Source organism: Bombus pyrosoma, linkage group LG10 (genome assembly GCF_014825855.1).
Source record: "Bombus pyrosoma isolate SC7728 linkage group LG10, ASM1482585v1, whole genome shotgun sequence".
Taxonomy (NCBI): Eukaryota; Metazoa; Arthropoda; class Insecta; order Hymenoptera; family Apidae; genus Bombus; species Bombus pyrosoma.
Window position 1 is genome coordinate 5,158,733 of NC_057779.1, and position 22,356 is coordinate 5,181,088.

The window sequence follows — 22,356 nt, forward strand, 5'->3', positions numbered from 1 at the left end:
CGTAAATTTAAAGTTGCTTAAATTTCATATTTCGCAGATGTATACATTTTTCAAATAAAATCGTCCATTGTTAATTTTCAAATATCTAACAACTTCTTTTTTTTTTTAGTAATTTTATTGTATCAAATTTTTTTACAAATTGCGATTTATCATTCAAAGTCGTTACATTTTTCCAACATTTATGTTCTATGATAAATGTATTATACATAGTATTTTCTAGTTCATAGAGTATCTCTGGGTTCGTTTTAACAGTTAATATCATAAGTTTTCCCTTTGGTACCATTACACAGAAAACTCTGGGTAACTTTAAACTAAAGTAACAAACGAAATATGGTATAGTCAGATAATATGTAGAATGTTTGGATAATGCAGTATTCTATTCTACGTTAAAAAATTTAGTAAAATTAGAAAAATAAAATCTAATACATTCTATGCCTCGTTATAAAATTTATTACGATGGAATTGATAAAATTCGCATAAAATTTTACTTAGAACGATCAATCTCAGATTATTAATAATAATCTCATGTTTTATTATTATCCTTTTTACTTATACAATCCATCATTTTTTTTTTTTTGCGTGTGATACAATTTAAAGTAGGTTTTAGGTAACCCTCGTTAGTCATTTCTGTCAACTTTATACGTCACGATAAACGTAAAAAATTATATATTCTTACTTTCTTCATTTTTTAAAAATTCAATAGAGCTCCAAGAGCCAAACGAATTTTCGGTCCAGTTCTTCTTTTTCTGTTTTTCATGAAATTCTCTCTCTCGAAAAAAAATGTGCACGGGAAAAGTACTCGAGTACTTTCCTCGAGCCAGCAGATTTCAACGTAGTAACGCTGTTTGTATTCGTTTTCGATGCGCTTTTCTCTCGCAAATAATGGTCGGGGACTCGCAACACGAACGTCAATGGAAGTGATATCGAGGTATAAAATGATTCGATCATTGTACGCCACATTTCTCCGCTTCACGGTGAACATCGTGTTTTACCGTATTTGTCCTCAATTTTTGTAATATATTCGCGTGTTGACTGAAAATGAACGTCCGAAAGTTGATCAACTCTAAGAATTATCGTATTGATTATTATAAAACGATTGATTCATAATATATTTATAGATATATCAAAAATATAGTTTGTATCGTTTTCTTTTATAAATTTTATGCAATTTGTACACATTTGCAATGTTGTATTTTTCAATTTTCTCACTATATCAACATTTTTCTAATCGTCAAGTTAAAAATGCTGAACGTTTGATTTTCGATTATTGTCCTTTTGCCAATTTCAACAAAGTTCGCTCCACAAAGATTCTTCCGAGCAATAGAAAAAGCTTGATTTTTAATAATGTTTCTATTACTCATACATATCAATATCTGCGACACACTGACGTAGCATAAATTTTCTTCCGTTCAACCAAACATAAATGAAATTGAATTTTCCCAATTTAATTCGGAGCTTTAAATTCTCACAAGGAATACTTTCTCCCTCGAATCGCACAGAATTTTTCCACTCGGAAGTCTATAGATTTACGATTCCAGATCGATTTCATATTAAGAACCAACAAGAGAAACAATATTTCACGCTCGAAAGGAACGACAGAATGATCGATGTGAACAAATCTAACGATTAAATCGCAATTCGTTTTTCCGTCAGAGAATGTTCCGCCTACGCTGCAAGCCGATTGTAAAAGTCAAATTCTTCGATTCGAAAAACAACTATATTTTGCAGAAAGCTGTTCCGCAAACACGATCATCTGCCGACGTTGACTGCGATGAGGAAAAAACGAGATGAAAGTTTCTCGAAACGCGCGATGCCGATGGAAAAAAAAGAAATGAAAAACCATTGTGACAGTGTTTGTTAAATCATGGTTTTATCTTGTCCTCTCGTCGCATATCCGTTTCGCGAAGCGACAATTCAAGTATTTATCGGCAAATCGTTCTTCCATATTACTTCTCGTCGTATTATTGATCTGAGGATTATTATGCATCGATGGGAAATTCGAAAGTGCAAAAATAAATGTAATTTATTAATTTTTACGGACTTAGTAATTTTGTCAGGTTCGATGATCGTTTGAGGGTAAAGTGAAACGAAAGAATCGGAAAATACGAGACATTTCGATTTATCGGAACAACTGGCAGGCTTTTTTGCTCGATTATGGCAACGTAAAACACGGAAAAATTTTTTCACGATCGAAAACTAGCTACCGTGTTTTATGGGCTTTTTTTTCGGAGAGCGTGGAAATGGATGGAATCTGATGAACGTGAAATGAAAATTCTTTCGTGGGAGTATATTGGAAATCGAATTATAGCGTTTCCGAGCTTTGATAGCGACATGTTAGCTTTCGTACATACAAACAGCTTTGATTTCGTATAAACTTTAAAATACCTGTGAAATATAATTAGACTGTAAATTATAACAGAATATAATTGGGCTTTTGTCAATTAGAATTCCGTAAAACATTTCCAATCGTTTTACTCCATATTCCTTCATTTTCTTCTTTATACGTAGTTTATCTTAATGAGTTTCTCCGTGAGTATAACAGGAATGATAAGCGGAACCTATAAATCACCGATAATTCAAAAACACTTGTGGAGAACGTTTATACGTGAAAAAGGTATCGAAAAACTACATTCATATTCCCTTCGAAATCCACGAAAAGCTTCTGGGTCATCAGATATAAAAATCCATTAAACTTCCGTCGCAATATTGATTTAATAAAAAAAAAAAAATAACTTAAATCCCTTGTAAATGTTATGGATAAAATTGCAAACTCTCCTATTTGCATATGACAATACATATTATATGCAACTTTCAACAAATAAATAACTAGTTTTTAATCTCGAGCAGCCAACTCCAGCATTGTCTTACCTAAATCCAATATTTTTCATATATGAGGACTAGACATCAAAAGGATTGTTTAATTAGTAAAAAGTTGCCGTTATTAGTAAAAGTTATTTATTGACAAGACCTCTCAACACTTAGAGCATTACCAAAGAAATTTGTTAAGAATTATACCGGGTTAGATGAATATTATATATTGATGGAATACTGGAGTACTAGGATCATGTTTGAATCATACTAGAAAATAGAAGTCTACGATAGAATTTATTTAAAAATGTAAAAAATCACACAAATTGTTTAGTCCAAATATTTGCAACTTTTTTCTTTCACTAGCCTCATTTACTCCTTTTTCTCATTATTGCACTTACATTGGTTATGATTGGGAACAATAATGACACTGCTCATGACAAATGCTCATTAGTATATCCAGGCTAATTTAACGTAAAAGAAATTGCTATCTAAATTCCATTTCTTCATTAATCTTTCTATATACATTTGCATAAATATCCGCAGTCTGATCATGACATATTTATTGATAAATTCATCTTTTTTGTAAGAAGTAGATTATTATAAAGTAGAGTATATATACAGATATATTCACTGTTTTAATGACCAACAATTTTTGGTCTCGTTTACGGAGTCTTTACTCGTCTTCAATTTCCAGATATCCTGCCAAAACAAACTGACAAAAAGCTATCCGGATGGAGAGCGCGTTAAGTGACTCTGTTCGAAGTTCCGTTGGCGCAGCACGTGCGGAAGTTAGTCACGTCGTCAGTCACCTTTGGAATCGAATCCTTGTACTTATTTTTCCCTGTTCCCGTTTTTTGCTCCCTTTTTTCCACGATTGCCTTCCACGTGACACAATTTCGAGAGAAGCTTTTTCATTCCTGACAGTTTCAACTACTTTCCCGCTCTTTCCTCTTCTCTTTCATTTTGCCTTCTCTGAACTATATACACGAAAGCTCCGATGATCAAATTTGATTTACGCTTAGATCGTTCGATAACTGCCTCTTCATTTTGCGCCAAATATTAGCTCCACCTGGGATTCCAGTCTCGATTGATTCTTGGCAAACGAATCCACTTATTTTAACCAGGCAAATTTATATAATTATCTACTTTGAACTAAAATTATAGGTGCAAAAGTGCAACATAATTTGTCAGGATGTCTAAATTAAAGAAAAACTAAATAAAATTATTATAACTGACTACATAAAAAATATTATATAATAATATAATATATTGTATCATTAAAAAAATTATGTCCACTACAATATTCGATAAGCAAAAGACACTATTGAATAGGTAAATTTGCATAATGAATCTGTAAACAAAATTTCGCATAAACATTTTCAATTTAGTTATCAGAATACTCACCAACTTAATTAGAGACCATAGATACCAAAATTACCATACTTCTCTTTGATCTCTTTCATAATAGCCAACCGAATATTCCAACCCATGTTATATTATCATTATTTATTCTCGAATATCGATCCATTCCATCATTCCATTATTATCCAATTTTTGGCCAGTGCGTACACTTTAATAAACAAATTCCATGAAACCACCAAATCGATAAGGCGTGTACGTTCCTCCGAAATTCAGCCAATTTTTATTGTTTACCTTCAAGATTGACTTATCAGTCTCCCTTTCCCCTTTTTCTTTTCTCTTTTCCAAACGAGAAACATTTCATGCATAGTTTATCCGGCAAAGGATATTACATCGGTTTTAATTAAATAGTCACAAAGGGAAAACGATTTCGGCCGATTCTTTATACGAGTGAAAGCTCGATCAGCCTCGCACGTTATCATTTAACAGAGGTTGCTTTCATCGCCACTCACCTGCTGCCAAATTTGACTTTCAAATTCGAACCGGAAACCTCGTTCACCGGGCTGTTCTTCCTTTATCCGATTGATGGAAATTCCTCTTTACAGTCTTACTATGGTACTCGTTGACGCGTAACGTACGATCCTCGGAAACTTGCCACGGCTTCTTCATAGAAACGAAAATTTCTGTTCCGAACAACGAATAATGTTTGAAAATACAGAGTGTTCCGACATTTTCCAGTTAAACTTTGTCTGGATGTTTTATAGGTATAAATAAGAAAAAATTTTTATTCAAAAATAGGTCGTTGGAATTTCTGTTAAAGTAATTTATAATAAAGATTACAAAAAGTTGGTCACAACTGGACTGCAGATTTTGATGCATGTATGGGAAATTTAGAGCTGCAAGAATGTACGTAATAAACAAAAATATAGAAATTATTCGAAGTGAAGTATCCAGCTGTTAAAACACGTAATGGGAGAAATAAATGTTCGCGTTAGTTTCGCTCCTGGTTAGTTACGTTAATAAAAGTATGAAATTGCATACAAATTCGCAGTTTAGTTGTGGCCAAAATAAGTAAAAGTATGTAAAGAAGACAATACATATTTATTTATTCGTATTTACGTCATTATGTAAATATCTAGTCAATTCTTTGTATAAAAAAAGAAAAGAATTTTAATCTCAATTTCCTCGAAACACACTCACTTTGGTATCTGAATTTAATTGAAATATCTCGAAGCAAGTATAAAACGAACTTTCAACCGAATTTTGTTTCATTTCAACAAGATTTGTAGCATCGTAATGGCGAAGCGTAAATTCATACTTAAAAGTAGCCATACATCTATATCAGAGTTGAAATGTTCTACCATTCGAATATTAATTACAAATTTCGTGTACGTCTGGCAACAAAATCGTATATTGTTCGTTTAATTCTGCGCGGAGGGATTTGATTTTCCAGAAATTCTTGCTTACGATTTGCCACACCATACAAAAAGTGATTTATGTAACTGGAACAACTCGTATCTCTTTTCTGATTGCAATTAGAAAAAAAAGAATAGCAGAAATGGAAAATGAATGGTTCAAGGAAGAGTACATTTCCATAACCATATTTCTTCACAAGTGCTATATGAGGATGTATATGCGTTGCAAAGAAATTATGCGCATTTTTTCGGCAACACCGGGAAAATAAATAAAGTGGAATATTTCATCGTCAGTTCGTGTATTTCTATAATAAATCAAGTTTACGCAATTTCACTCGAACAAACGAAATTCCATACGCTACGGTCAAGTATCGTACATGCTAGTATAAGCATTTAAATTGTCAGACGACGAAAAGAGTAGCCAAAAATAAATCCTTAATCTGCCTTAAATAACTTCTCCCCAGTTTATTTACTTGCGCAGAACGATCTTTGATCACAGCACATCGTGTTCAACCCTTGCATAAGAACCTCTTGTATATTTTCAATTTCCTCTGCCCCCATTCCTTCTACCAATTCCTCTCCATTTCGTCTCACATCGCATCCAATAATACCTTCATTCTGTACTCGCGAACCTCGCCAGGCTACCAATGTCTTCGAGCACTTTATACGTTTAGTGGGATGATAATAAAGCCTGAATTCCGTTGATATTCAACATCCTATTTGCACCGTAAACGCAATGATAGAGCCAAGATTCCAACAGGCATTAGTGCCATTTTTCTGTCTATGGCGATCTTCGTCAGCCGCAGATCTCGTCGATAAATTATTCTCGAAACGTATTCCGCGAACGTTCGACGACTAACAATGGGATCACGTTCAATATAGGTACCATTGAATTCCAGTTAAATTTCAATGCGATAGTTTCAATTCGTGGCATTTTAACGATTAAACTCAAAATATTTATATGCATCGATCACACAGGAATATCTTTGAAAAAATGAAAATACATTGCACTATAAGCATTAGGATACCTACTGATATTTGATATAAATTAAATGTTCTTATTCTCTAGCTTTTTTCATTATGTACCAGTCGTTTCATTCGCAATATATATGTACTTTTTAATATGAAACGTTAAATGAGGTAAAATTTTGTTAGGAGTTTTCCAAATAGCGTAAATCTCTCTAAAAAAAAAAAAAAAAAAAAAAAAACAGTACGTGTTCTAATACTTCATGGCCATGGTGTATCTTCGAATATAAAGTTCGTGCTTAGTAAATTCACAAAATGTATAATAACGGGTTTCTAAAGGATTCGTTTTTAAAAAGGATCCTATTTGTAAAAAAAATGTATAAGATACATATTTATATCGATACCTCTCATAGTGAAAAATAGCAAAAGACGTTTAAAGTATCTACAGGTAATTAAAAATTTGATAGATAAATTCAAGCTTAGTTGCAACATACTCGATCCCACTGTTACCAATGGCATTTTCGTTTAATCCGCTCGTTCTACTCTATTTCTTTCTTTACCTTCCTTTTTCTTTCTTGTTTTTTCCCCCTTTTTTGCTGTGATCCATAGACATAAATTCGCCGGTAGGAAGAAGGAAAACGATATTAGCGTTCGTTCCGCTCTAGGGAATTCCGAGAAACCCTCGTTCTCTTCCTTTCTCTTTCCGTCACTCTAGTCTTCAGCTGCCAGTTTCCAGCCTCCCCTCTGTTTCCTCGGCCTATAACACAACGCACAACCCTCGTTGCTATGGGAATACCCTGTTCTTCGCTATTGTTCGGCTTTAGACTAACGATGCGTGTGATTCTCCCTTTTTACATTATTCTTCATTTTCTTCTTGTACGTTTTGTTTCGGCGTTTCTTTCTAGCTTTCACATTACATCAACCTCTCTGGATATGTTGCTTTTTGTTTGCTCGTGAATTATTTAAAGGGAAGGAATTGATTTTTCGTTTCAACTTGATTTATAGGTCGGTCGGTTTTGTATGTAATTGATAGATGATTATTGATTTTTGGTTGCTACTAACTGTGTAAAATAATTAAACATCGCTAAATTTGTGGATCGTGCAATACAAGTTTGACTGTGTTATATTATATTTGCCTATATTATGTGAGATTACGTAATATATTTTTTCAATTCTCGTTATTAGAGATAGAAGTATTTCAGTTTAAGTTAGTTATTAGAAACTGATAGATTCGAACGAATTTCGAACTAATTTAGTTCGCTTAATATGTTTGTTCATCATATGGGTAAATTTATAGAAGGATTATGGTTGATTATGTACAATACACTGATTATATATGCTATGCGGTCGTATTGGATATTTTGTGATAGCAACTATAAGGTTTTTAAGTCAAAACGGGAGAAAGCAAGGAAATAAAAAATGGAAATTAGCTTTTTAAGAGACTAAAACCAATAAAAATTATTTTCATTGAGGTAGTCAAAGCAAGTAGTAAAAAATATTTAATTTTATGAAACAAGTATATTTCAACGTCTACCAAATCATTAATCGGGGCGTGACCTAAAATATTTCCACGATATCGTGGCTTCCACTTTTATTTACCGCCATATTCAACATCTCGTAATAAATTTTATTGTCCATTCAATTAAAAATTAATTTACCAGTATTGTAGAAAATGTCGTACAATTAAATGTCATAACCAGCGTATGTATGTTATTTGGAATGAAAATTCCAATACCTAAAATTTTTATCTATTTTTAATTCGTCCAATTTTATTTATTGGCAACGTTCCGTTATTTCACAAAGGATTTAAATATAATCAAAAATTGATTTACAAATTCCGTGAATAATACAATATAACTCATAACAATAGCTAATACATTTAATAAAAATTTGAATAATTAAATAACGTGCTTGCAAGGAACAGTATATTCATCCTTCACTTATTACCTTATTCACAAATTAATGTGTTTTATATTTATTTCAAACAATGAAAAGATATAAAGTATAAAGATAAATCAAGCTTAATGGAAACAACGTGACAAAGACCCAGCGTCTAATCCGATACGGTCTTAATCTACTTAGAGTGCAGGTATCCCCAGAAAGGTGACAGATTGTTCTGTTTCGCTAGAAAATTTGCAAAACCTTAATCTTAAAGGAAATCAATCACTTTAACTTATTAAACAAGAAATTCTTATTTTGTTACATAGAAATTTATCTTACTATTCAAATATGAGGCCAATAAGAAAATAGGACATTTTTTCCTAAAAACATCTTAACATTAACGCCAATTAACTTGCATTGAAAATGAATTATTCCATATTTATCCTTTATTAAAATCGCATCAGAGAATTTTGTATATCGTATTTTTCATTGTACTCGTTTCGAACAATGGAAACGCCAATAACGCATCGGAACCAGAGGCTGGAAAGCATTTATCGCTTATTATTATGCTTTTTACATGTTCGAATTTTCTGGTGGTACTGTAACTTGGAAACAAAGCTATTCAAAGTAACTCATCACGATACTGATACACAAAGATATCCTTTAGTACTATATGGCGTGGCTGGATGTTGATATAGTAACGTATTATAGAGAAACGAGCGGATTTTCGTGGATTTTCAGTAGATTTTCGATAGAGTGAGTAGTAGTGCACAAACGTAAATGAAAATTTATTGAGTGTACTGGAAGTGGAACACTGCCAGCTGATTGGTTAATCCGCTTCGTGTCAATTGACGTCACGGCGAATGGAATCACCTGAATATTCGTCGCCTGCTAAAATTTTTGGACAAATGTACCAGAGACAATAACATCGTATCGCAGCATTTTACTTTGAACGCTTGTTAATATCCTAACAAAAGGAACAACAATTTTTTGATATAAGAACATACTCACAGAAGACAATTTTGCAGTAAATTTTGAGAAAGAGTTCAACCTTTTTGGAACGTTAAATTTTGGTAAAATATTTTTAATAAATAATTACATTTTCTTCTATAGAAATGTTTTTATATAGTTATCCATTCGGAAAAAGTTCACTTTATTCTTTATGGAAATTAATTTCAATTATGTTTACCATAACATATTCGCAGCTAATTTTGTATTATGTATAGTAAACAATTTGTAACAATACCAATCTGTGAATATTATAAAATGTATTAATTTACTTTCTATTTACATCTGACATATATATGTAATAACTAGACTGCGAATTTTTATGTATTTAAGAGAAATTTAAAGATGACAGTGTTTAATTGGTAAAATAATTTTCTACTTAAGTTCCATTTTTTAATTATATTCATATAAATATGAATTAGCGTCGATTTAATAATAAAACAAATTTGCAAATTGTATAAGCAGATATTATACAAGTATGTTAATTAACTTTCATTTTAAATTATTTGTCTATATTCGCACCAACTTGTCAAGCTTAATTATCTTACGAGCAAGTCGACGAAATAATTCCGACATTAATAGAGATTTTGTGACAGAGTTGGCGTTCGTCGTCCATCAGAATTCCTTCGAATCCATGGATTTCATTGTTCTTCGCCTACACCTGCGAACGCTTATGCAATTGCGGCAAATTCATCTGGTCTTATTTCGTAACTATCTGAAACCTCACAGCACACGCGTCTAGCTAGTAAACAATTTAACGTACTTTGCTGGAATGTGCGGTAGAATGAAATTATACAACATGCTCCACGATTCTCGAAGGAGTCCCATTGAGAGTAACCGCGCGGACAGATTCATTTTCACGGTCATTTAGATCTTCTCTTAGAATACAATCAATCTTCTCTGAATAGTATTGTCGCGTACTAGTATACAAGATACTTTATGTAAGATGATACACTCAAATGGAAAGGTATTTTACATCGAGCGGAAAATTCAATAAGATAGATGAGAATGTCCTTTGGAAGAGTGTGAAATTCAAGTTCGTTGACTACATGAATCGAATAGGTGAATTTATTATTAGAGAATATTCGATAAAAACACAGCGTGGTTATCGAGAAAATATATGCTCAAAGAATTAATTCTGGAGAGAATTTGATAATTCGAAGATAGAAGTCTGCTGGAATTACCTTGCTACTTTTTATGGTAATGACTCGATGAATAAAATGGTCGGCTGCTTATGTCCTTATTTGTCGAAAATGATGGCCGGTCGTAAAAATAAAGTAGGCCATAAAATAATTTCGAAAACATTTTATTAGCTTTGTCCCTCGGATTTAAGAGCCACTTGTGGCTCACCAGCTTTGTCCACATCGACTGTTGTTTCGATAGTATGATCAGGTACGATCAAAAATTCATAAAGTGTTACGCAAAAGAAGCGAAAACACTTGAACAAGAAATTTTCTAACTAATAACGTTGATAAATTGACAAGTTTGGCATTTCTAAAGCTTCATTTCTTAGATGATAAAATGCATGGAAATAATTCCAAAAATAGAAAGATTCATAATGTCTGTTGATAAACTTTTACGGAAAGATTTGCGAATATTTTTAAATTTCGAAATTGGGGAAAAAACTTTGACGAAGGTAATTATCATAACAGGAAAAATTTCAAATGAGATTTCAACATTCACATAAAATACTAAAACGTAATTAATAATAAATAAATATAAATGATTAATAAAATAGCACGATTCATAATTTTCCATTGAGGAAGCTTCGAGGAAGCTTGATCTAATCTTTCTCTAAGAACAAACAAATCTGTACAAAATTCTTTTCTTCAAAGTTGCACGTTCAGGATACACTTTTTTCCCCATAAAATAAAGCTCACTCACTCGGATGTTGTTTTAACGAACGTTACCCAGTTTCTTGCGCGCGAAGGGGTTAATTTCATCTGTTCGATCGTCAGACTGGCCTCGAAAGAAACTCGCGAGGATCCGTCTGAAAATACCAGAAACTGCGTGCTGTTCTCGTTCTCTCTTGATCTATCTATCTCTGTAGATGAGTTTTTTCGAACGATGTTAGACGAGACACTTTCCAGATTACTTTCGAGGATGGATTTTATTAAGCCGTGGAGCTAGTCAGCGGAGATGCAAACAAGTCTTGCAATTTAGCAGAGAGAAAATATCCTGCTGTAACGGTCCCGCGGAAATATCGTTTATTTCTACAAAAATGCAATCACCGTAGTGTCCGTCGTGTCGGGAAACAAATTTTCACTACCTCGAAGAAATAGATTCTCGTTTTTTGAGGTCACCTTTAAAAGCTTCCATGTTTAACGTGTTTTGATCGTTAACCATAGCAATCGTAAAATTATAAGAAAAATCAAAGCTTCAGAAGTATGTCTTATTCTAACAGAAAAAGAATTAAGCACGAGAAAAGTATATTAATTCTAAATAAAAAGTATAAAATCTGATCAAAAACTAATTGACACCTCTCAGACTAGACAATATAATCAATGTTGGATGACGAAAATACAATCAGTGTAGGATGGCAGAGTCATGACAAATTAGGCAATCGCTCGAGTTCATCACTTGTCGTTCATTTGTCAATTAAAAGAGATACGTGGTTTAAAAAATTGTAGCTCGACCGTAGCAATCGATCGTTCGATACCAAACAACGCGTTTATGTAATGTTCAACGAATGGACGAGCATCAGCAGCAGAATTAATGTCGTGCCGTGAAATGTCGAATATATTCATCGTGTGACACGTGGACGTCCCACCGGCTGTTAACGCAAACCGCTATACGATGTCATATCACGGCCAAATTATTGCAATCCGTGTCGTGTTTATTAAAAAGCTGTTTACAGCTTCCTGCCTACCAGTTCGTATAATTCGAGTAAAATTTTCGCAAGTTGCGAATTAAAAATTTTTTAGTTGAATTATCGTATATAGACTAACGGATTTTTACACGATTATATAATTTTGGAAATATAATTAAAGAAGTGGAATTCATATAAAAATTCTTTTGTGTATTAAATATCGTATGATACTTTATTTTACATATTTTTATACATCCCCTTGTATCTTTATATTATCTGTATTTAATAGAATTTTAGAGTTTGAAAGTTGTAACACATTCGCTATGTAAGTCGCGAATTTGACATTTTCTTTCAAATAGGTGGACAGATTTTTTTTTAATTATTATCTTTGTTTAATATTATGTGTATTTACATCTTAATATTCATTTGCCGACATTTATTTATTTTATTAAATCTTCGAAAAGTCGACGTAATTTTGTATTTTTAAAAAGCCCCTACAAAGCTACGCAAAAGCTATTTAAAGAAAGCTTTCAGATCTGTGTCCGATCAGCCCACATCCTATAATCCCACATCTGACTTAAATATCACCGACGTAAACATAGAAAATGAACGACGATATTGAACGATACGAAATTTCGAGGTTCGTGCGCACGCTCGAGCGCATTCTTCCAACGAGATTGATTTTTAACTGATTTCGGACTAACTGAATTACGTTCACGCGTTAATTGCGTTTACCAAGGCCGGCGTAGGTTGGAATATGAAACCGTGATCCGTAAAGGGAGCCGACCACGCGGATTCTCTAAAGGGAGAATCGTGAGTAGGGCAATTTTAAATCCGGTCGTATGCTAATTCCACCGGTCATCAACAAAGGGGGTGGGAAAAGGAAACAGAATCTGAGGGGTAGATTAAAGCAGTTTCCTCGGTATAATTTGGTAATTGGTCCACGGGAATTTCAAATAAATTTTCGCAGTAACGACTGACGCTTCTGGAAATTTCCAAACTCTGCAGGATATAATGTAATAAATATTGTAAAATTGCGGGAATTATTTACATAGTACGGAATTCTGTAATCTGTTACTTGTCAAGAAATTATCACTACCTGTCGTTAAATTATTATGTTAGAAAATTCAGATGACTTTTGAGTTATAGATAAATTAAACGTTACTGGAAAACTTTGTCCTGAAACATTGGTTTGAATAAGAAAGTTTGTAAAGGTGTTACACGGTCGGTTTACAAAAGGGGCATGTTGAATACTCTTAGTGGGATCTTGGATGGAATTGTTGCAAGTTGTTGGCTGTATTATGATGTGAATTGGAAGTTTGGAATTACATTAGTGTTTCGTTCCATCTGTTGTTACTATTTAGTTTGCATTTCCTGTAACTAAGATAATTTTTAACAACTACTGGCTTCTGAAACAAGTCGTTGTTTCAATGTAAAATTTGATATCTCTTGTAAATGGGATAGTGGCTTAAATATATTCATAGGAATAAAAATTAAGCGACAAGGATCCAAGTTTGAATTACTGAAGGTTGTGAATTATTTTAACTGTAATCTTCTTTATAGACGAGAAGATGATCGTGCGTATTAATTAATTTTACTTTTGAAATAATAAAGCTGTGGTACAGCTTTAAGAAAAGATACCAATTAATAATAATTTGTATACAGTTTATAGAACTGTGAATGTCCTAATAATATCTAGAATATTTTCTTAAATAAATCACATTGTTCTTATTCATATTGTTCCTGTTGAAGTTCATATTATTTCAAACAATAAACTATACGGCAAATAAAATGAAAGATGAAGCATTAGACAAATGCTATTACTAAAAAATGCTTAACCCTTATGTTGCCACGTAGAATAAATACATATAACATAATGAATTGCTGTACAATTTTGTATAATTAAAAAAAATGTTTTCTACGTTTTATTAATTTACATTTTTAACAATTTGAAGAATATGTTTAAAATTCGTACGAAAATGAAATCTAACTGTCTTCTAATTTATTTTACAAACTACTCTTTGTAAGAACAAACTCGCATCAAATTATTTTTATACTGTGTTTTACATATTTAATGTCTTGCCTGCCTGATACACTTTGAAAAGCAAAGTACTACAAACCCCTATACTACAAGCAAAACATCGTCTTTTGTCTTGTCTCGAGAACTATTTTTAACTGTGGCTCGAGAGCCAGTGATTTATAGCCAGCTTGGTAGGGTGCATCTTGTCTAGAAGTTATTTTATCTTCCTGCTCCAAAGCCTTTCCAGTACAACAGCCTCCGATGATGCTTTTTTTATGCTGGAACGAATAAATCAATTTTTTCGATTGCTATCAACATTCACATTTCACAATGACGGGATAAATAGATTGTAATTTCAGTCTATTTGAGTTTGACAAGTATGTTAGCAATTATCGTGGAACTTGTTTCAATCGCAGGAACAACGAATCTTGCTTTATAATTATGATAATTAAACTCATTTCAGAATACAGAATATTTTTTAAAAATAGGATGGGTTCCTCGGGTAAATTGTAGAGCACGTTGCAATATCAATTATAAAATTAGGAAATACAAAAGTATGTTACTTTTATTATTGATTCTTTGGACTATTTTTCATCGAATTTTTTATCGCCAGGAAATTTTTCAAGTTCCAGGGAAATGTACAAAGGACAAAGGAAGATTTTTCGAAAATATTGAAGCCCTTTCTGCCGCGTGAAACCAAGGCAAAATCTATGTATGGAATATTTTTATCATCGACAATACCCCGATTCTTTTTGACAAAATTTTATCCTATTATTAAAATTGTTAATAATAATTCAATTATTATACTAAATCAAATACACACACGAGGAAGATTATACTACAGGAATTTGCGAATTCGTATTGCAAATCCTTCAAACAGAAGGATCTCTCTGAAAAAAGTATTATTCTTAATAAAATATTTCCAACGCTTTTATCCTAACACAAATTTGAAACTCATGAATTTTTTATGGAACACTTTACACACCGAACAGGCTGTGGCATTAATATGGAAAACCAGTGGCTGGTTAAAAACTGAGAAAAGGATTGGTGGAAGGATAAAGCAAAGCAACGGAAAACTTCGAGTCAGAAACTTTCACGTGGTTGGGAAATTCACATGGCGCGGTGTCCGTTATATTTTCATAAATCCTTAAAGTTTTTCCGTTTGCAGTGGCGAGGGTAAACGAGACTAAGCATGCAGTGGAATTCGTATTCATTTCAAAGTTCCGTCGACCTTGAGTAGAAAGTCCCACGACGAAACCCCAAGGTTACATAAATCGTCCTTTCTCTTCATTCCATGAGAATATTACACGACACCCTTGCGTCACTGCTTGCTGAATTATGAACGTTCTGAGTAAATTATAAATTCGAAAGATTAATAGAGGGTTTCGCCTAAGGAGATTTACACTGCCGTGTCAGCCAGTTGTTGTGAATCACTTGCTTTAATCCTTTCAAGGTCTTTGTTTAACAATATGATATTAGATTCTGTAATAAGTTGGTCTGTTTCTAAGTGTTACATTTTCAAGGATATTAAAGAAACGTTACTTACAGTGGTTAAAAATACTCGAACATTTACCATAAGAAATTTTTATGTCTACCTACATCGTATACCTACGCTACATAAAATATCTTGAAATTATCAAGAACACGACTATCGTGATAAAATTGATCTTTGAAACCAATCTGAGAATGTGTGTAGAAGCAACAAGATACTTGGCATAAGCATATAACGATAGTTTAATAGCAACTCGGTCGATATCGTAGATTGCGTTTTATAATTTTTGAAGAAAGTTCGTCTTTGGAATTGTATTATTTGATGATAGCGATGAAGGGGAATGCACATTATGAGTCGTTTATTATGCCAGAATTAGGATCATCGATTATTTCCGTTAGATTATCCTCAAGCAAAATAGATAATATTCTTAACAATTGCGAAAATAAGAAGCTTTACATAAATCTGTAACAAAGAGAGTTTTATAGAAATGTATGCAATCGAAGTACCATAACTGTATTATACAAAGATCGTAATTTCTTAGCATTTTATTTTCTGATAAAAATACCATGTTATTCGTCCATTATCTGTACCCGTTCCATCGATGGTAATGGAACAGGTTTTCGAAACAAACAGGCTATTTATTGTAGAAAGTAGGTTTTCCAAATAAACAGGCTATTTATCGATGCGAGTGACGTGGTTTACGTGGGACACGAGGTGTCGTGGAGACTCATTACTTCTGTTCAACCATATTTCCATTGTAGGTTTCGAAGGACTTCGTGTAAAGAGGAGAAAAGAAACTATTTTTGTGTGTATGTATCTTTTGCAGGTCGGCCAGATCCTTGCCATGCGATGTCGTTGCAGAACCCCAGACTTCGACATTACAGGTCGAATCGTCAGACCAGATACAGAATTTAATACAGATTTGTTCTCGTTTTTGAGAATCGTTTTCTGACAGTTTTATTAATACGCTGATCGATACGAGGGCAGACACGCGGCTGTATTTTATATATTTCGCTCTTTCTCTATCTTTCTTTATCTTTCTCTTTCATTTCCTTTTCTTCTGTATAGTATTTTAATAATCGTGCACAGGATGCGGTACAGATAGAGTGATTTTTTCCAGGTACAATTAAGGGGAAAATCTGTAAACTGTATTTTAGAAGAAATTGTGTCAAACGTCTTAGACTTGCATCGCATAAAAATATGATTCAGTCTGAACTATGTTGTTATTTTCACTTAAAAAAAAATTCATTTCAAAGATTATTCTTTCGTGAATGGTTCTGAGTAAAGTGCACTTTGCCCGAGGCATGGAATTTTACAAATCGAAGGTTCTTAACATTGAAAAATTCTCTTCCATATCAATGACAGTTTCGGCAATGAAATAAACGAAATTTTATAAATTATAGATCGTCTGATTTTTTTTCTTTGACAAAGAAATTGTAAAATCGTAGAAAAGAGGTTGTAACTTGTCAATTTATTAATATTATTACTGGTATCACTGGTTGTTTAGTATTATTTTATATAATTATTCAACGAAATGAAAACTCGATAAAATATCGGTAGGATATTCTTGGGAATTGTATAAAATGCTTGAGAGAATATCCCGTTTGCATGGAGATCGTGCAACATTTTCTAAATCCGATAACGTACTTACTTTAGCGGTCTTATAGAATGCTCACAGAATGGTTATGGCAAGCTTCGGTGCAAGTTAAAAGAGAACAATAGCAAAATGTGCTCAACTCCAGAATTCTATAATACAGAGAACTTTGACGTAAAAGCAGTTTTTTTCTTTGCTTTCCAAAGATTCTTTCAATTCCATCGAACAACTAAGAGCGTAAAAAGAAAAATTCAATCTCCGTCTCGAAATAGTTCAATATCCACTTGAACGTCTTCATACTATGACAAACGTTCAAAGTTACTAGAGTTCTTTTGTATAATTTTCCGATTAACGACATTAGTGACGATTCATTCATTATACATTTTTTTTGTAATTCCATAAAAATTACCAGAAAATCAGATTACTTTCAACTACAATAACTTACTTGAAAAGCTACATTCGTTTTATTACAAATCTTATTGCTGTTACACGAAGACATTTATTAATACTAATCATTTATAATCCGTGATTATTAAAATCTCATCAATAATATTAGCTCAATTGTACCTGCAAGAGTATAACAAAGATCTATGAAGGTATAAATTTCCATGTTACGAATTTCACTGCAAACGTCACATTAAATTAGAAGGGTTGCGATATCTCCAATGACTAAAATACTTTCTGTCAATAATAATGAACTCCTCTTTTTATTTTCGATCATTTTGGTAACTTTTTAAGCCTTCAAATCTTCTTCTTACAATCACTGTAAACTTTCATAAATTAACTACAATATGTAAATATAAGATAAAATAGATTATTGTAATACGATTTTTAAAATAAATATATCTTTTTTTTTAGTTAGAACTATGCATCGGAAATTAAACCATTCTCAGTAACCATTAGCTACTGTCTATTTTCGCCATTTTCAACACGATTTTCCTCAAAAACATATTACATATTTTCAACTTATTGTACCATCATGAATTGTTCTTTATCTGCTTCAAAATTTGTTCTACGACCTGTGCACGGACTAGATACAAGAGTACACATGTGCATAAAACGTCTACGATATATCTGGTTTCCGCTGCATCCACGCTTTTGGTATGACGCTGGCTGCGTGAACGCCAGCTCTGTAGCTACACATTTGCGTCACTGTACCTCCATATTGTTGGAGCGTTGCTCCATTTAGCGAGCGTTTTCGTGGCACATCCGTAAACCGGGACTATTTTTCAAAAGAAACGAGCAGGAGCGTGTCCCGCTGATTAAATCTGCTTTCAGACACGCTCTTACTCGGATTTTCCGCTTTATGTTTATAACTTTGTTGTGAGTTACCACGTGACAAGTATCGTAGAAGTATTATTTGTTGATCAGTAAGTAAGTAAGAGTCGATCGAGCAGGAAGTTGATGGAGATTAAAGATGAATATTTTAATTTGAGGAATTTTCAGAATCGTAAATTTTCTGCGAAACGAATCGTTATGTTTGTAGTTTATTTTAATTTGTTTGTTGCAATAATGTTTTTATGTTTGTAAAATGAAACAGGGAAAAATTGCTTCAACTCCGTAGATCCATTTGAGTCTGTAAAGTTTGAAAAAGAAAAACGCATCTTCAGTTTTCCTATCCGTTTTCTGATATAACTTCTTTGAAAAACTTCGATGCAGGGATGTGAAAGTAAAAACTTCGCCCCTTCAAACGACCTCGTGTGTGTGCTGTTTAAAGAGCTTTTTTTCACGAAGCTACAATAGTTGAAAGGTCGATAATTTTTCGGGCAAAATTTAATGGTCCTTCAATTTTGCGGTGTAGCGTACTTTATTTAAAATGTTTGAAATTTTATTTACATAAAATTCGAATAATATTCTATCTTAAGATTGTATTCAACCCAAACAACTAATTACATTCAATATGTAAAGAACGCAGACTGTTTCGTCAAACGCAGAAATTGAAATATAAAAATGAAACATTAAAATAATAATAAAATTAGTCTAAAAATCAATGAAAAAAATTCCAATATAAAGGAAGAAACAAAAGGAACCTTTATCAACGTAAATTCCATCAACCTTCTGCGAGAACTTCCAGTAGTATCGTGAACGCAGTAGCTTGCTCGAAAAGTGAACTCGATTACGCTTCATCTTCGTTTCGTTCTCCTTTCTGGTCGATGGAGACAGCGTCTCGCGACTTTTCAAGCATGAAAATGATCCTAGAAAGATCCACGTAGAGGGTAGCGAAGAAAACCACGATCTCGATCGAGTGTCACTTCACAAACGCTCTGTTGGCATGGCCTGAATTCACGTAAAACTCTATCGTTGAAACGTTGCACCCTTTCACATTCAGTTAATTCCGCCTATTCCCGACGAAATATCAGCGCTTATACGTGACATTTCTATTTCAGGACCATGACAGCGGTCTGTTTCGTGTGTAACCTACCGATCCTGAGCCATCAGGTTGGCCTGGTATGGCAAGGAGGAAACGGCTGGGACGATCTAGTGCGGGAACAGGTGGAGGAATCTACTTTGAGGCAACGTCTTGGTGGGTATTTGTCTCGCTGTCACAAGTCTACTTAAGTTAATGTTCTCTTAAGTAACGTATTACGTTTGTTATTTTCGAAGATATTTGAACACCCCTTGAGGATTTTATGGATTTTTTTGAAAAGTAGTTTCATTCCTTGAAATTTCTTAAAATAAAAATGTGAAGAATCTGTAACATTAAAACCCGCAATTTGCCTACGATACATTCATTATTGTACTTTCAAAAAATAAATAAAAAATCCAATGAAATGAAACGTAAAATACAAATACCTTATATATTTATTTGTCATCGTTCAGGAACCGGGAGACGTGATTCAGCGACACAGATCACGTCCATATCGCCGCCGAATGAGCCGCAGGAATCCTCCACGACGAATCAGCGTCGTCGAAGATCCAGCTTGGCGCAGTTGACGGACATTTTGCGGGAATGGAGCGGCGGTGGCGCTTCCGCAAAGAGCGAACGTGGAAATAAATTGTATCGTCGCGAAACATTGGCCGATATCGCGAAATCTTTGCCGTGGTCCAGACAGACGACCACGGATGCAAGCCATTTGGAAAGATTGCGCAAGAGACGCGAAAGCTCAGTCGATAGCGGGATTAGAAGCCAGGCGTCGACGAAATCGAGGAAAGATTCGACGATCAGCGAACTTAAGAACGATATTGCCAGGCTGTGGGGGAAGAAAGAGACTCCACAGGCGCAACCACCTCCTACGGTTATTTCGCCTACTTATCGAGGTTAGTTGGACGAATGATGTTCCGTAATATTCACTTTACCATACCGAGCAAGTCTCAACCTTATATTTCGTAATTATTAGATTGTAGATTGTTAAACTTTTATAGGAAATTTGAAGATGTAAGATTTACAATGCGTATAATACGCAGAAATATATCAAATATTTCAAATGGAATACTTATTATAACGTTTAGCGGATAAAACAAGTTTTTACCTAGTTTCCATGTAATTATATTCAGAAAAATTTGAATGTTCATGAATATCCGCAGTGTAGTAACTACGAAAACCACGGGTTTTTCGTGAAATTAATTTTGTTCGTTCTTTTGTTTATTTTTATCGTGTAACTTTAATTCTGTATATTTTCGAAGATCGAGCGATATTTCTGAACTTCTTATTCTATTGAATTCGAAAGAACGAGATTTCAATCTGTTTTATAACGCCATATAGGTTCGACAGAACGAATGTATTATATGAATTTACAATTTTACCTCGATTAGGATGTACGAATGTATACAAGTAACGTAAAATTGATGTATGAAATTCCGTTTGTTTTACCGTCAGTCTTCTACTTTTATATAAAAGAATTCATCAGTTCTAGCTTTTCACTAACTCGTAATATCGAATCAATTGTACAAAAGATGTTGAACAGATGGAGGAGATGTTGAAAATTTGAGAAGAGAATATTATTATAAATAAATAGACATTAAGGTGATAGTTATACATTATACACTATATATAGGATTAGGTTGCCATTATATAAATTAAGTATGTGACGTTGAAAATTGATGCGTCTAAAATCGTACGTTATCAATATTATGAATAACCCAATTTCGCGGATCATGTTGTGTGCATTAATAGAATAACCAAATACTGATCCCAAAGTATTGGTTATTGCTCAATCACGCGATTATTTGATACACGCGCGCTATTTCCATAATGATATACAATATCAGTTTAATATTATGAAATCAATTATAATTTCTATCGCTACAAAACGGGAAAAAGTATTAGCTGGATGCGATTAATTACTGATGTACGATTCTTTACCAAACAATTTGCTAAGATAATACATTACTGAATTGACTTACCGTTTAATTTGTTGGTTCCATTGATCAAACAGAGATCTCGAACTTTTAATTTGTATAAGTTATTCGTGAAACTTTATTCGTTTTGCTGATCCTATTATGCAAGAGAATTTATTAGTACTAATAATTTGTGAATTGTTATTTCCAACGTTTCACTGATAATATTAATTACGAATACCAGATTGTGTGCAATTGCGCTGGTATAAATAAATGGTGTATAATAAAATAATACTTTTTCAATTCATTAATAAATGAAAACAATAGAGTTCTTTTAATATTAAAATCTTTATGGAACATTGTTTCAAAAAATAAAATTTTACCCAATATAAAATCCACGATAAGGCTATTTAATTTTGAAAATTCTTTTAATAGTCGAATAATTAAAATATTTTTCAGGCTCCAGTGATCCGAGAGGTTCTCGACGCGGTTCCGGTGAGAGTGGAAGAACCAAAAGCCAAGGAGAGCGAAAGCATACTTGCAGTCGTCACAGACGCAGGCAATCGCAGCAATCACAGCAATCGGTGGACAGTACTAGCGGCATGATGCCCACGAAATATTATAGAAGCGATCAAAGACCGAGCGCTTCCAGCACTGACAGCGCAGCCAGCAATGCTGTCAGGTACATAACGTCCACCTAACATTCGCATTCGAGTCTCTGAT

The 22,356-nt window shown here is 33.3% G+C and overlaps 1 protein-coding gene across 10 annotated transcripts in view; it reads left to right on the plus strand.

Moving 5' to 3' along the window:
• The window catches only part of LOC122571820, a 158,718-nt gene that overhangs the window by 88,047 nt on the left and 48,315 nt on the right, over positions 1-22,356 (plus strand). For 5 of the 10 annotated variants that reach the window (XM_043736017.1, XM_043736022.1, XM_043736019.1 and 2 more), the window contains 3 exons: positions 19,743-19,879; positions 20,176-20,613; positions 22,093-22,315. In XM_043736017.1, the coding sequence (XP_043591952.1) occupies positions 19,747-19,879; positions 20,176-20,613; positions 22,093-22,315 (794 nt within the window). In that variant the 5' untranslated portion in view covers positions 19,743-19,746. Of the gene's footprint in view, positions 1-16,587; positions 16,646-18,703; positions 18,726-19,742; positions 19,880-20,175; positions 20,614-22,092; positions 22,316-22,356 lie in introns of those variants that run through there. The other 5 variants (XM_043736012.1, XM_043736015.1, XM_043736016.1 and 2 more) reach the window with 2 other exon arrangements.